This window comes from Bubalus bubalis, chromosome 10 (genome assembly GCF_019923935.1).
Source record: "Bubalus bubalis isolate 160015118507 breed Murrah chromosome 10, NDDB_SH_1, whole genome shotgun sequence".
NCBI lineage: Eukaryota > Metazoa > Chordata > Mammalia > Artiodactyla > Bovidae > Bubalus > Bubalus bubalis.
The window spans coordinates 2,135,116-2,151,094 of record NC_059166.1 but is presented as its reverse complement, the minus strand read 5'-3'; the positions used below and the strand labels follow the sequence as shown (position 1 = coordinate 2,151,094).

Sequence of the window (15,979 nt, the reverse complement as noted above, 5' to 3'; positions counted from 1 at the left end):
TGGTCACGGGGAAGTCATGGGGGGCGGGAGACGGTGCCCCCAGGACCCCTGCTGGGCAGACACTGCTCTCTTCCTGCCTCCCTCCGGTCTCCAGGGAGACCTGGCCTCTGAAAGTTGGTTGGACTTCATAATTACTGCGATGCTGGACAAATAAGCCTTCTCTCTGCTTCCGCTCACTTTGGGACAGACAATCCGCGTGAGAAGACTGGCTTTAAAACAAGAAAGCACTGCAGTCCCTTGAACCTCGGGAGCACAGTTTTCCAAATAATTCAACTTTACTTAAACAGTTCTCTCCACGTGTTCATTCTCTCAGCCTCTATTCCTGACGAGCAGGGATGCTCAGGATGGCCGGCACCAACTGACTGACCCTCAGAGCTTGGAGTAGACTGAGATTTCTTCCTCCCAAGTTCTCACTTTGAAAACAAATCCATCCATTTGGAATGAAAACAAAATACTTTGAAAACAAATCCTCCTCTCTTGCACTTTCCCACCTGGTCCTTCTCCACTTGATCGGAAACCAAAGGAGTCATTATAACTCAGAATCTCACAATCACGGGACCTGTTAAAAAGGCAGAGATGTGTGGACGGATGACCATAGAGGAGCTCGTGTGTTATCCGGAGCTGGGCAGTGAGGTTCTCGGTGGCAGGGATCACAGCTCACACTCACTGCAGTGAGTGTGATAGGGGGTCTAGATAGCTACAGATCCCCCAAGGCTGCCTAGCTTGGCAGGGTCCAGGTTCCAGAACCTATCCGGGTGAAGGGCTGAGGGCTACCTCTCAGTCCAGTGATCACCCGGACTAACCAGGCATCCCAGTTGCCTCCATTTTGGGGGCTTTGATGTCCAGCTCCTCTTCCAAAGCCCTGCTTCCCTTCCCACACACAACTCAGGCCTCCCCGTGCAGGAAGCACTGCACTAGATTCACAGATTAAGCCCAGGCTCAGAGTGACCCCTGCACAGCATCCCAACACAGGTGTGTTTCTGGTGCTTGCAGACACACTCTGCTGGGGCTGGGAGAGCACGCACGGCACATCGCTGCCCTCTGGAAGTCGGGCGTGTTCCCAACAGACAGACAGGTGAGTGACGCCGCGAGCACCTCTGGGGAGAGGTGCTGGCCGTGGGCAGGAGATGCGCAGGGCGCTGTCTGGGGAAAGGGTAACTCTACCAGCTGTGGGTGCTTTTAGAGCAAATTCTCCGTGGCAGATGTTGGCCAAATGACTCAGCAATTAACTCACTTAATAAAAGCCCTTTTCATACTGTTCCTGGGGTTCTCAAGGCAAGAATGCTGAAGTGGTTTGCCATTCCCAGTGGGCCACACTTTGTCAGAACCCTCCTCTAGACCTGTCCATCTTGGGTGGCCCTACATGGCATGGCTCATAGTTTCACTGAGTTAGACAAGGCTGTGGTCCATATGATCAGTTTGGTTCGTTTTCTGTGATTGTGGTTTTCATTCTGTCTCCCCTCTGATGGATAAGCATCAGACCTTGTGGAAGCTTCCCGATGGAAGGGACTGGCTGTGGGGTGAACTGGGTCTTGCTCTGGTGGGTAAGGCCATGCTCAGTAAATCTTTAATCCAATTTTCTGCTGATGGGTGGGGCTGTGTTCCCTCCCTGTAGTTTGGCCTGAGGTCAAACTATGGTGGGGTAGTGGCATCACGGACTCAGTGGGCATGAGTCTGAGGGCTTTAAGTCAGTGGGCTTGCAGTCAGCTTTTCTGCCTGGGCCTGTCAAGTATCAGGAGCAAAGTCACCAGCCACAGGGCCTGACGCTTAGCTTTGCACCTTCACACTCTTAAAAGGTCAAATTCTTTTCCCAAGTTTACGTAGACTCTGGAATGCAAAGCTCGGATTAAAACCTGAGCTATCTGGCCTTATGAATTTGCTTCACTTATGATGTTCTAATTTTATCGTTCATTATTTCAGTTCAGTTCAGTTCAGTCGCTCAGTCGTGTCTGACTCTTTGCGACCCCATGAATCAAAGCACGCCAGGCCTCCCTGTCCATCACCAACTCCCGGAGTTCACTCAGACTCATGTCCATTGAGTCAGTGATGCCATCCAGCCATCTCATCCTCTGTTGTCCCCTTCTCCTCCTGCCCCCAATCCCTCCCAGCATCAGAGTCTTTTCCAATGAGTCAACTCTTTGCATGAGGAGGCCAAAATACTGAAGTTTCAGCTTTAGCATCATTCCTTCCAAAGAAATCCCAGGACTGATCTCCTTCAGAATGGACTGGCTGGAGCTCCTTGCAGTCCAAGGGATTGAGAACACTCAAGAGTCTTCTCCAACACCACAGTTCAAAAGCATCAATTCTTCAGCGCTCAGGCTTCTTCACAGTCCAATTCTCACATCCATACATGACCACAGGAAAAACCATAGCCTTGACTAGACGGACCTTTGTTGGCAAAGTAATGTCTCTGCTTTTGAATATGCTATCTAGGTTGGTCATAACTTTCCTTCCAAGGAGTAAGCGTCTTTTAACTTCATGGCTGCAGTCACCATCTGTAGTGATTTTGGAGCCCCAAAAATAAAGTCTGACACTGTTTCCACTGTTTCCCCATCTATTTCCCATGAAGTGATGGGACCGGATGCCATGATCTTTGTTTTCTGAATGTTGAGCTTTAAGGCAACTTTTTCACTCTCCACTTTCTCTTTCATCAAGAGGCTTTTGAGTTCCTCTTCACTTTCTGCCATAAGGGTGGTATCATCTGCATATCTGAGGTTATTGATATTTCTCCTGGCAATCTTGATTCCAGCTTGTGTTTCTTCCAGTCCAGCGTTTCTCATGATGTACTCTGCATGTAAGTTAAATAAACAGGGTGACAATATACAGCCTTGACGAACTCCTTTTCCTATTTGGAACCAGTCTGTTGTTCCATGTCCAGTTGCTTCCTGAGCTGCATACAAATTTCTTAAGAGGCAGATCAGGTGGTCTGGTATTCCCATCTCTTTCAGAATTTTCCACAGTTTATTGTGATCTTCATTGTTTGGAATCCCTATATTTTCCATTTAGTGATTTGAATATCCTCAGAGGACTGGGCTCTCTAAATGGTACTAGCTAGTGGACAGACCTCCCATTTAGCATCATGTCCACCATCTGCAAGCTCCGGGAGATGGTGAAGGACAGGGAAGCCTGGCATGCTGGAGTCCATGGGATCACAAAGAGTGGGTCACAACTGAGCAATTGAACAACCAACATCAGCATTACAGCCAGAACTTTGAGAATTTTGCCTCTGGAGTGGATTTTTAAGAGAGTGTACAGATTGCACCCCCAAGGTCTTTCTTGCCGCCTGTAGCTACTGAGGCTGTGTCTGAAATGGACATTTCCACCTTCTTGAGTTCCTGCTCTTGCTGTTGAAACTGACAAAGTCCTGATCCTGCGCTGAACTTTGTAGATTTCCAAAAGATTTTCCCTGGAAGGGCTTTCCTTCAGCGGTTAGCCTCCACCCCATTATGCGGCTGACTGTCTCCAGAGCTGCCATAGAAGGAGGGCCAGACTTGTGGTCACCATCTCGACTTCTTTGCACAAAGTGTCACTTCCTGATCTGGGACCGACTTGAAAATAGATCCCCCTCTGGGTTGGACACTTCCCATGTGCCATCATTTACTATCCTTCCTGACCACTGTTCATGGTTTCACAGCTGTCCTGAGAGAGAGTGGAATTACAACATGCTCTCGGTGGTCACCGGGACCGTAGATCGTTTGTGAGTACCCACCAATGTCTGCACTGAAGGACCAGGGTCCCTGATGAATGAGCCAGTGACAGTTTACCTGTTTAATTCAAGAGGTTCATTGCTTTGTCTTTATACTTTCCAACCAAAAAGTTATTTCCTATTTGTCAAGTGTTTAAAATCCTGTTGTTCCCTACACATAATTGGAGGTGGGTTAGTACTGCCCTCAGCTTTTCAAAACAAAGATGTTGAAATGATACCAAACCAAGGCGTCCTTCCCTCTCTAAGACAGGGAGCCCATCTCTCTGAGTTTGTAACCCACAGAACCAAACCACCCTCAGTGTAGGCTCGCTGACTATCATGCAAACAACCCCAGTGCGTTCCCTTGCCTAGTCTCCCACATTTAGGTGGTCACTCTTTTTCTCTCTGGGAAATATGGCTAGTCACCCCAGAAGGGTGTGTCAGGAACAGCTGGTTATGGGTACTGACTGGGGGCAGAGAACCTCGTGTTCTGTTGAGGGTAGTAAGACAGAGGATCCTGGTGGGACGAAATATTTCTATCGGGTGTGTGTGATCCTGGACATGAATCTCAGTCTGAGACCTTTCCCTCTATTTTATCTTTGCTGATTTAGTTTTCTTTATAGGAGGGCCTCCCTGGTAGCTCAGTCGGTAAAGAATCTGCCTGCAATCCAGGAGACCTGGGTTCGATTCCTGGGTCAGAAAGATCCCCTGGAGAAGGAAATGGCAATCCACTCCAGTATTCTTGCCTGGAGAATCCCATGGACCGAGGAGCCTGGCAGGCTACAGTCCATGGGGTCGCAAGAGTTGGACACGACTTAGTAACTAAACCACCACCACCATAGGAGTATGACTTCTATGTATGACTCCTTTCTTCTGTTCGACTCCTATTTAAATGTCCTGATTCTATGTGAGCTTGAGAGAAATGTGAACTCTGTTGGGCTCTGCCTTCTGTATTTATCCATTAGAGCAAACTCTTTAACTCTTACTCAGCCCCTTTATTTTTTGTTTGCCCTAAATTAAAAAATATATATTTATTTTGACGTAAGCTTCCTATATGCTCTTTACTCAGATTCACCAAGTTTTACCTGTTGCCACATCTGCTGTAGCATTCTCTCTGTGCATGTGTGTATACACGCAAACATACACATCCATTGTTTATACTTTCCATTCCCCTTGGGGATAAGCTGCATGTATTAAGATCAGTGCCCCTCTGACCATGAAGACTTCTGTTCCTATGACCAGTCCTGTTGGGGCAGGGCTCACCCTGCTCCAGCATGACGTCATCTTGACTAATTGCATGTCCTAATAAGGCCATGTTCTGAGGTGCTGGGGCCAGGACATCAATACAGGAACTCTGGGGTAGGGGACAGGTCAAGCCGTAACATGCTCCTTGGATTTCTTTTCATTTATTCTGCTTGGAATAAGCTGGACCTCTTAGATCTGTGGAGCCACATTTTTGCATCCAGTCTGGGAAATTCAGTCACTATCTTTGATCGTATCTGCATTCCTCTGTGCTCTTTCCTTCTTCTTCTGGAATTCCAGTCTGATGCTTTTCCACATCTCTCTCCCCTCGAACATTCACCATCTGGCGTGAGCCCTCAAGTCAACAGGAAACAGTGACTGAACTCTACCATACCGAGGGTCCAAGGCCTTCCAAGGTCCACTTGCTGTGGGATGAGTGACGACGGTCTTGAAAGGCAGGATTTAGGGAGCCAGAGAGCATATGGAAGGAAAGAAAAATTTTAATTAGGGAGATAATTTGAGTGAAGTTGGGAGAATATAAATTATGTATTTTAATGAGACCAGGGAGATGGGCCTGCCTGGAGCAAGATATTCAAATATAAATAAAATATGAGAGAGTAGGCTACAAGAACATCTTGAATACTAGTCCTCTTGGAGCGGATCAGTGTAAAATATGTTTGTACGGCTAAATAATGCAACAAATGTTCTAGTTATGAAGATCTGTTGACTTAACCTGTATTCTTCAGAAAAAGTCTGCCCTGACGGCTCAAAGGAAATCGTGTTTCCAGATGGGACGGTGCAGCGTCTGAATGATGGACGCGAGGAGACTGTATTTCCAGATGGGACCATTGTGAGTGTGGAAAGGTTGGTACCGGGACAGGCGGTGTCAGCCTGAAGTCTCCAGAATTTGTGGTTTGTGCACTTGTCAATTCTCTGGATTAATTTAATTTTTGTAAACGTTGCAGTATTTGTATAATAGAAAACGTCGTTGACCCTAGAGGTTTGGTCTTATAACCTTGATCTGATTGATTTCATAGCGAACATGGATCTAAACACTCATTTTTAGAAAATATTACTTTTTAATTGGAGGAGAGTTGCTTCACAGCACTGTGTAGGTTTCTGCCATGCTTCAGCGTGAATCAGCCTTAGGTGTACCTATGCGCCCTCCCTCCTGAAGCTCCCTCCCACCTCCCACTCCATAGATATGCATTTTTAAGTGTTTCCTTCGCTGACGTTGGTCATGACTGAATAGCAGCCCTAAACATAATCCCCGGCGTGTGGCGTGTGCCCACTGAGGCCGCGTTGCGTGGCAGCCCTAGCCTGCAGCAGCCCTCCCGACGGGGCTGAGCAGGCAGACCCTACACCCCGCCGCCCAGCCGACTCTCGGGCCCCGAGCGCCCCTCCCCACAGTGCAGGGCCCGGCCTCTGTGGGCTGCGGCCCCGAGGGCTCCCCCTCCTGTCAGGGAAGCCTCAAGTGTCGGCATCACCGCCGGAGCCACTGTGCTCACGTGAGGTGCCTGCCGCTCCCGGGTGGTTCCACCTCAGGCCCCTGCTCCCGGGTGATTCCGCCTCAGGTTCCTGCTCCCCGGGTGATTCCACCTCAGGTCCCTGCCCCTCCCCAGGTCCCCGCTCCCCGGGTGATTCCACCTCAGGTCCCTGCAGCTCCCCGGGTGATTCTGCCTCAGGTTCCTGCCAATCCCTGTGTAATTCTACCTCAGGCCCCTGCTCCCTGGCTGACTCCACCTCAGGTCCCTGCTCCCCGGGTGATTCCGCCTCAGGTCCCTCCCCCTCCCATGTGATTCTGCCTCAGGTCCCTGATCTCCGGGTGGAGCCCTGCGGGCTCTCCTTCCTCCCTCAGAGCTACCTTCCGGTGCCCCGCAAGCAGCTCTGCCCGAACAGGCCCGTGACCCCGGCCTCTCCTGAGCTCTCCCCAGGCTGCCCTGCGCCCCGCTCAGCTCCTGTCTATACCCTGACTCTGCAGGTGCCTGCCCTGCTCCCACCCTGGCGGCATCTGTACCCCTGTCTACCAAGATCTGGGGGTGAGGTGTGCAGACCTGGGTGGTCACATCCCTTGGCTTCACGGGTTCCCCACGGGAAGTGCTGGCCACTGACAAGGTTGTTCTCTCCACCAGGAATGGTGACAAGACCATCATGCTCAGCAACGGTCAGCGGGAGATCCACACGGCCCAGTTCAAGAGGAGGGAGTACCCTGACGGCACCACCAAGACCGTGTACCATGACGGCCACCAGGAGACCAAGGATGCCTCTGGGAGGGTCAAGGTTAGGGATGAGGCTGGAAACATCATCCTGGACAGGAAGTAGCTTCTCCTTCAAAACTAGCCTTACCTTCCAATATCACCTTGACCTTCCAACATCACCTTGACCTTCCAACCTTACCTGTGAACTTCCAACATTACTTGTGAACTTCCAACTTATGTGTAACCTTCCAACTACATTATTTGCTAAAACAAAGAAACAACTAATATTTGTGGCCCTAAATGATGAAAAATCATGTAAAACTTGAGGACTACCCGAGTCATCCAGAAATTATAAAGGAAGAGACAGCCTGGTCCCGGGCTCCTCGTTAGGAAAGGCGGCTGCATCAACCCTAGAGCAGCCAGAGAACAGGAAGCTCCCCAACGATGACTCCAGGGCCCCGGCCAGACCCCTTTCTCTCTGCGCATCACAAGAACCAGCTCTACACGTGACGGGCAGCCTTCCCTGGGCCCTGGGCGCCTCCACCTCGGCCTGCAGCTGGCCCCTGGTCCTCTCCTCCTGAATTACACCAGCTTAGCCTGACCATCCCGTCCATTTTCCTCAGGGCACCAGTTCACGCCACTACAGGAGAACCCACAGGGAGCCCGACCCAGGGTCTGAGTGACCTGGCCTCATGCCCACCGCTGTGTGGGTGGTAAGCCACCTCCTGAAACTCTGCATTTTTAAATCTCACAGTCAAGGCAATGGCAGTTGCCCCTTTTATTGTTTAGTAGGCGGCCTAGAAAATAAGACACAAACTGGCATTTAACTGATTTTTATACTAAAATAGAGAGTCCCAAAATACAAGGAAGGAATAATTTACTGAAAAATCTTATGACGAGGTGTTTGTAGGTGCCCATGTCTTCATGCGACAGAAGTGAAGTATCATCTGTTAGTGCCTGTGATCATTTCGGTCCTAAAGTCTCTGGTGCCCACACCACGGTAGCCTCAGTGGTTGGGTGAGGCTTTTTGAAGTAACTCAAGAGCCATGTGTGGTCTTGGCTTTGACTTGAAAATCAAAGCATCCTGTTGCAATCACACTGGATCGGGCCTTTTCCACCCAGGAGGCAGCCACCACGGGCTGAGGTCATTTGTCAGATGTAACAGACCAAACCAACCCCCTGCTGAAAAGCCGAAAAAAGAAAAAGTGAAAGGTGAAAGTGTTAGCTGTTCAGCCGTATCCTACTCTATGTGACCCCATGGACTGGCCCACCAGGCTCCTCTGTCCATGGGATTCTCCAGGCAAGAGTACTGAAGTGAATTGCTATTCCCAGGGAATCTTCCCAACCCAGGGATTGAACCCAGGTCTCCCGCACTGCAGGCAGGTTCTTTACCTTCTGACCCCCACCAGGGAAAACCAGAAATGGACTCACTCATTGCTTCGACTATTTTGAGTTGGCTTATCCTGGAAATTTTCATTAAAGCAAACAAAACAAAACCCCACTCTACCAAGTTAAAGGACTTCTGGCTGTTGTGGAGATCAGGGAAGAAAGTAACATACAATTTTGTGGGTAAACTGTGTTCAAACACCAGATAATCTGCTGAACCAGCAGAACGCTTCCCAACAGCCACGCACGTGAGATTGTGGATCAGAATAAGACAGGTCACCCGGAAGGCCTGATGTGCTGTGTGTTCTGGTATGCTGCATAACAAGCTTATAAAAACATTTCCTTCTGATTTCCAAAATCTAGAACGTACTTTTAAATCTGGGCTTCCCTAGTGGCTCAGTGTCTGCCTGTTGAGGCAGGAGACTCGGGTTCCATACCTTGGGCAGGAAGATCCCCTGGAGAAGGAAATGACTACCTACTCCAGTATTCTTGCCTGGAGAATTCCATGCACAGAGGAGTCTGGGGGGTCATAGAGTTGCAAAGAGTCGGACATGACTGAAGCGACTTAGCATGCATGCATGCATAGATCCATATGCCTGCAGCAGTCTGCAGCACGCTAAGTTGGCTGGAAGGGCATCGACAGCCTCACAGCACAGGGATGACAGGCATGTGGGGAAAACAGTAGGAGCCAGCCACGGGCTCCAGACGGGGGCTTGAAGGAGGAGCCAGGCTTCCCCGCCCAGGCCTGTCCTCTGTGGTCCTGGGAAAGGCAGCCCACTAGTCTCCAGCTCGTCCTGCCTGAACGTGTGGCCTGCACGTTGCAAGAGTGTGGTAAGGGTGGGGACGAGCGTCAGCAGCAGACCCGTCCCCTCCATGGCTAGCCCGGGAGGGGGCTGCCTCAGGAATGCACGCTTTCCCAAGGCCCAGCTTCCATGGGGAGCCCTCAGCGGCTCCACGTGTCCCTCAAAGAAAAGGTGTGTGTTCAGAGCAAAGCTCTGGGCTTCCTGAGACCCTGGACCAGCTGCTCCTCCTGGCTGCTCCCTTCTTGCTCACCGCAGCCCACCCTGAGCATCCCCCACCCCACCCAGGGACACTCCCCTCCCTTGGGACCTGCCGCATCTTCACCCCGGTCACCACTGCTGTCCTTCGGAGCCCAGCGCGGCCACCCTGGGTCTGGAAGGACTCCTGGGTTCAGCCTCCACATCCGAGGAGGGTGGAGCCCTGCAGGGAACATGGGAGCCCTGCCTCTCTGCGCGAGGCCCTCTCCCCGCACTAATGAGAGAACACAGGTGTCCCTGCTCTACGGCCAGGTGAGTCAGCGTCACTTACACGGTCCAAGACACGGTCCTGCTGCCGTCCCCTGATGGATTCTAGGGAAGGGTGGAGGGCTGATGGTGGGCACTTCAACTGTTCCCTGTTCAGGCGGGACATCAGCTTCTCCAAATCTCAGGAGCAGCGGGGTGGGCAGGGTGGCTCAGCTAACACCCCCCGGGCTGGTCCTCCCCGAGGGGAGCCGAGAAGTCCAGCCCGGCATCCTCCCCCACCCCTACGGCCCCTGAGTCAGCAGCCAGCCTGCAGGTGGACGGTGGCTGGGAACAGGAAGAGGGCGAGGCGTGAGGAGACGGGCGGGCAGAGGACCCCGCACAGCCGTGACGTCAGCAGTGGTCAACTGGCCATGCACTGGGCCTGGGGCTCTGAGCCCTGGGCCCCTGAGGCCTCCCCACCTGTGCTCCAGAGGTGGCGGGAGCAGCCCGCAGAGGCTCTGCTCAGGGGAGTCTGGCAGGTGGGCGTCCCACACAGCCCAGAGTGACCTCGGTGTCATGGGAACAAACCCCTTTGTTCCTCATTCCTTCTAGAAGATCCTGATCCTGATTTCCTGTTCCCTCTCTGCTGGTTCCCTCTAAGCCCAAGTCAATCCAGTTTTGAAACGAAAGAAGAACCAAGAACCTTGCCTTTCAGCGGTAAGACTCTTCCAGGCCCCGGAGGGCTCTCAGAACCAAAGATCCCAGTCTGTTTCCCGGACTCTGTGACTGACAGTTTTTGCGGTTGCTCCGTCACCGGTCCCCGGGTTGGAGAGCAGGCCTGGGCCTCCTCGGTCCGCGTCCACTTCCCTCTCTGAGTTGCCCGCTCCTTTGGTGTGTTGTTTTGGGGCTATGAGGCCAAAAAGAACCCCTGATATCCCCCACGCAGGGTTTCCTGGGTCCTTGGTGGGCTGCCTCCTTCCCACCTTTCAGGGGCTCCCCTGCCCGACATACGTGCTCTGCTCAAGGTTTGCAGATGTCCGTTGTGAAGGAACAGGGAAATGCACGCCTCCTCCCACCTCGGGGAGTGGAGGCCCACGCATTTCTAGAAAACTCCTCGGTTTCCTGACTTGGGGCCTTGCTGTTCCACTTGAGCAAGATGCTGTGTTCTCTCTTCCCATACCCCACCCCCCACCCCACCCGACATTGGTGCTCCTGATGCTAATTCTAGGAAATGAGCAAAAACATTTCCTATCTCTTTTGAAATTCTTAGTCTGTTATTATTTCAGTTTAATTGGCCTACCCTTTACTATAAGACACGTACAGCCCAGGTTTTGGATTTTTGAATGGCCCAAGGCTATTCTAGCCCAAAAAACTCCGAATGCACAAACAAGAGCTGCTGCTGCTGCTGCTGCTAAGTCAAGTCAGTCGTGTCCGACTCTGTGCGACCCCATAGACGGCAGCTCACCAGGCTCCCCTGTCCCTGGGATTCTCCAGGCAAGAACACTGGAGTGGGCTGCCATGTCCTTCTCCAATGCATGAAAGTGAAAAGTGAAAGTGAAGTCGCTCAGTCGTGTCCGACTGTGTGCGACCCCATAGACGGCAGCCCACCAGGCTCCCCCGTCCCTGGGATTCTCCAGGCAAGAGTACTGGAGTGGGGTGCCGTTGCCTTCTCTGACAAACAAGAGCATCTTTTGTTAATAACACATGCTCTGCTCACCTGTGTAAGATTCGTGTTCACTTCTAAAGAGTCGTTAAAACCTGGCTTGTAATAGAGAAGCCAGCATTTCAAACACTGAGGGAGACTGAGATGTCTGGTTTTTGAGTGATGGATGTTGCATGCTTTGGTCTCATCAGATGACCTGGACATTTGTGGAAAAGGCTGCTGTCTTTATTTGCCAGACGTAATACAGGAGCCTGGCTGAGGAATGCTAAGTCACTTCAGTCGTGTCTGACTCTGTGACCCTATGGACTGCAGCCCGCCAGGCTCCTCTGTCCATGGGATTCTCTAAGCAAGAACACTGGAGTGGGCTGCCATTCCCTTCTCCAGGGTACCTTGTTGACTCAGGGACTGAACCCGTGCCTCTCATGTCTCCTGCCCTGGCGCCTTGTTGACTCAGGGATTGGACGCGTGCCTCTCATGTCTCCTGCCCTGGCGCCTTGTTGACTCAGGGATTGGACGCGCGCCTCTCATGTCTCCTGCCCTGGCGCCTTGTTGACTCAGGGATTGGACGCGCGCCTCTCATGTCTCCTGCCCTGGCGCCTTGTTGACTCAGGGACTGAACCCGTGCCTCTCATGTCTCCTGCCCTGGCGCCTTGTTGACTCAGGGATTGGACGCGCGCCTCTCATGTCTCCTGCCCTGGCGCCTTGTTGACTCAGGGATTGGACGCGCGCCTCTCATGTCTCCTGCCCTGGCGCCTTGTTGACTCAGGGATTGGACGCGTGCCTCTCATGTCTCCTGCCCTGGCGCCTTGTTGACTCAGGGACTGAACCCGTGCCTCTCATGTCTCCTGCCCTGGCGCCTTGTTGACTCAGGGACTGAACCCGTGCCTCTCATGTCTCCTGCCCTGGCGCCTTGTTGACTCAGGGATTGGACGCACGCCTCTCATGTCTCCTGCCCTGGCGCCTTGTTGACTCAGGGATTGGACGCGCGCCTCTCATGTCTCCTGCCCTGGCGCCTTGTTGACTCAGGGATTGGACGCGCGCCTCTCATGTCTCCTGCCCTGGCGCCTTGTTGACTCAGGGATTGGACGCACGCCTCTCATGTCTCCTGCCCTGGCGGGGCTGGCGCAGTGTTCTTTGCCACTAGCAGCGCCTGGGAAGCCTGGCCGACACGTAAGCTCGAAACCACCTAGATGCACTTATCTTCTTGACTCCTTCCAATCTTTCCTGGAACAAGGTGGGGGGCAATGAAGGTACAGATGCCTGAAATCAGGCCATGAATAAGAGATGCATCTCAGCATCGGGACGAACCCTGCTGTAACATTTTCCCTTCCTTTAGCCTTTTCCTCGGAACCGTCCAGGTCAAGTACTAAAATGTTATTGGTCGTTTCATAAGCTCCTCCATGTGCACCCAAGACAGGAAGTCATCGTTATCTTGAAATGGACGCTACTCACTTCCTTTTTAAGCCCAGCTGCGAGGCATGTGAAATCTTAGTTCCCTGACCAGATATCGAATCTGTGTCCCCTGCACTGCAAGTGTGGAGTCTTAACCGCTGGACCGCCAGGAAAGTCCCAAGTCCTTACTTCCTTGCATTTGGCTCTCGATACTTGCATCACGCGTTATGCATCCCAACTCTCAATAATTTAATCTTGTCTCTTTTTTTTTTCCTGCTTTAACTTTTTTATTGTGGCAGAACAAGCACAAGATGGAGCTTACCATGAGGGACATTCCGCACGTTTATCTGGCCCTAAACATTCACACATGTTGTGCGACCATCACTGCTCCATTTCCGGAAAGTTTTGTCCCAAAAGGAAACCCGGTCATTTAGCTGTCATTCCTCGCCCCACCAACTCCTGGGAACCACCAGCCTACTTTCTGTTTCTGTGGATTTCCCAGCTCTGGGCATCTCGTGTATATGGAATCACGCAGCACGAGATCTTCGTGTCTGGCTCCTCAGCACGGCGTTTACAGTAAATACTGGAGCTTTATGTCTCTCCTATTGGGCAGGAATGGTAACTTGCTTAATCTGCAGGTTTTGGACTTTGCAGGGCTGGAGGGTAATCCAACAGTGGTAAAGCCAGCAGAGAGGGGACGCTTTTCAAATATGGCTGATGGACGTCCCCGGTGGGAAGATGTTTGGTACAGTGTCTGATTTAGGGCCTAGGATCCATAAAGAACAGTCATTTGACTGTTTGTGGGGAAGCTTTCAGTAACTCACTCTAGATGAATGTTAGATCATTCACAAGATTAATTGTGAACAAAATATGGTCTATTAAGAAAGAAAGAGCTAACCCTTGGCCTTTCTTGTACTGTTTTTACCAAAGAACCTTTTTAAATACAATGTTTTTTCATGTTAAAAATGCACAGTATAACTGTAATAAGGCATTTCCAAGTACAGGTAAGGGTCGTGTGGTTCTTCTGAGAGATTTGAGCAAAGAGACCGGTGATGTGATGGAACAGAACCACACCCGAGCGTGCTCTACTGTGCGCTCTTATATTTATGTACAAATCGACAGCTGTAGCCCCAGGGAAGTAACTGAGGTGGGCACAGAACCACTTGCCTTCCCCAGCAGAGGAATTCTTGCTTTTCAAGAAGTCATGCTATTTTCTTTTTATTTTCTCTTCTGCCACTTGAGAACACTGCTTATGCATTAGTTTCTGGAGCTCTTGAATTATCCTCCTGACATTGAGTCCGTTCCTGGATGCTCCAAAAGTAGCTTCGTTGAAAGGAAAAATGAGAACAAAGTTGCCTGTCTGGGGACCGGGCACCCAGCTACTGTCTGGCTGCATGCACAGGGAGAGGCCCTTCTCCCGGCCACGGGCCTGGATGAGCGACACGCGGGGGATGAGCGTCTTGAGGGCTGGGTGCCTGGCCCTGGCCTTCGGCTTGGCTTTGGGAGACTCCCTCGTCGGCGGACGTACCTCCTGCCTGCTCAGCACTTCTCGGGGCTGGCAGGTGTGCTGGTTTTCAGGGCACGCTGTGACCCTTTTCTCCCCAGGAGTTCCGTCCTTACTGAAAGCTCTTCTGCTCCCAGGTTGTGAGAAGGACTCGTAAGGAAGGTTGCTGCCCCGACCTCTGTCTTTCCGAGCAAGGGAGACGCCGGGACTTCCATTTGCAGCACTACAGCTTTCCTTCTGCTCGTTTCTGAGACTGTGTAAGTGAATCAGCTCGATGGTGTCATGGATGAGCCTCCTCTTCACGGACACGTCCGCCGAACAGTCGAGGGACAGGCCCGGGCTGTAGTTGACCTCCAACAGCCACGGCTTCAAGTTGTCGTCGATGAGGATGTCGAATCCTAAGAGCTCGAAGCAGTTGGCCGCGAAGGGCACAGAGGGCGCGATGGCCAGCACAGTGAGAATCACCACGCGGTTGATCTTCTGCCAGAGGAGCAGGTCGTCCACGTCCCAGCTCCGCAGGTACGAGAAGAAGCGGCTGAGGGTCCACTTGCAGCCGCTGCCCACCACCTCTTTGATATTCTCATATGAGGCCCCCGACCTGTTGATGCTGCTGTTGGTCAAGTGGGCATAGCTGTTCTGCAGATTGCCGAGGTCAAACTTTTCTGTGGCAAAGCGCACCAGCCCTTCCTGATAAATGTAGATGGTCAATGGCTTGAAGCCAGTGATGCACACATAGACGCGGAGGTCACACTTGTATCTCCCGACAAGTAGAGGGTTGCAGATGTATTTCTGTATGATGCACGTGTCGGCAAAGATCAGGTTTTTAATGTCACTGAAAATGATGATTCCGCGTCCTCGAGAGAGCTCTGCGGGCTTGCAAATCCAGTAGCTGAGCTTGGCGTCCAGCGCCTGCTTCTCCTTGAAGTACTCAGCCACGAACTTGCTGTAGTCGCTGGGCATGACGAACGTGGGGGGGAGGAACTCGTACAGCGGGGTGCCGTACAGCCTTTCCATGTGCCGCAGGTGTTTGGCTAGGAGGTCCTTCCTGGTGAGCCTGGTGGTGCCTGGGTGGTGGTTCAGGCACTGCCAGGGCTTGATGTTGACATGCTCGGCCATCCGGAAGGAGGAGGTCCTCCAGTAGAGGTTCCAGTCCTCCATGTTCCGCTCTTGCTGGTCAAACTTGCTCCAGCCGCGCTCCAGGAGGACACTCTGCACCACCTCGGGGGTGGTCTCGTCCACCCGGAACACCAGGGGCTTCAGACTGGCCCCTGGAGGCTCATCTTCAGCCATCGGATAAGGTTTTCTCTTCTAGAAATGGATGACCAGAAAAGTGTTAGAGGAAGGGAATAATGGAACGGATGGAGAGGGAGTTTGGGATTAACAAACATGCATAAATGGCAACCCACTCCAGTATTCTTGCCTGGAGAATCCCATGGACAGAGGAGCCTGGCGGGCTACAGTCCATGGACTTGCAGAGTCGGACACGACAGAAGTGACATACACACACATATAACTGAGTCACTTTGCTGGGCAGCAGAAACTCAACGTCGTAAAGCAATTATAAAGTGAAGTGAAAGTCGCTCAGTTGTGTCCCACTCTTTGTGACCCCATGGACTATACAGTTCATGGAATTCTCCAGGCCAGAATACTGGAGTGGGTATAGCC

At 51.9% G+C, this 15,979-nt stretch overlaps 1 protein-coding gene and 1 long non-coding RNA gene across 2 annotated transcripts; both read right to left on the bottom strand.

The window, feature by feature from the left end:
• Positions 1-4,593: 4,593 nt before the first annotated feature.
• On the bottom strand, positions 4,594-10,920 carry LOC123327628. The gene is made up of 2 exons (XR_006542227.2): positions 9,841-10,920; positions 4,594-5,374 (listed from the first exon to the last, which is right to left on the bottom strand). It is a non-coding gene; the product is annotated as an uncharacterized LOC123327628 (long non-coding RNA).
• A 2,834-nt stretch (positions 10,921-13,754) lies between these two features.
• On the bottom strand, positions 13,755-15,613 carry TTLL2 (tubulin tyrosine ligase like 2). Its single transcript, XM_006061360.4, has one exon. It carries the CDS (start codon positions 15,602-15,604, stop codon positions 14,018-14,020), a length of 1,587 nt encoding a protein of 528 aa, XP_006061422.3. The 5' UTR covers positions 15,605-15,613; the 3' UTR covers positions 13,755-14,017.
• Between the last annotated feature and the right edge of the window lie 366 nt (positions 15,614-15,979).

Bases quoted from the DNA above. Each gene is read 5' to 3' on its own strand.
- TTLL2 (XM_006061360.4), bottom strand. From the start codon at position 15,604: ATGGCTGAAGATGAGCCTCCAGGGGCCAGTCTGAAGCCCCTGGTGTTC.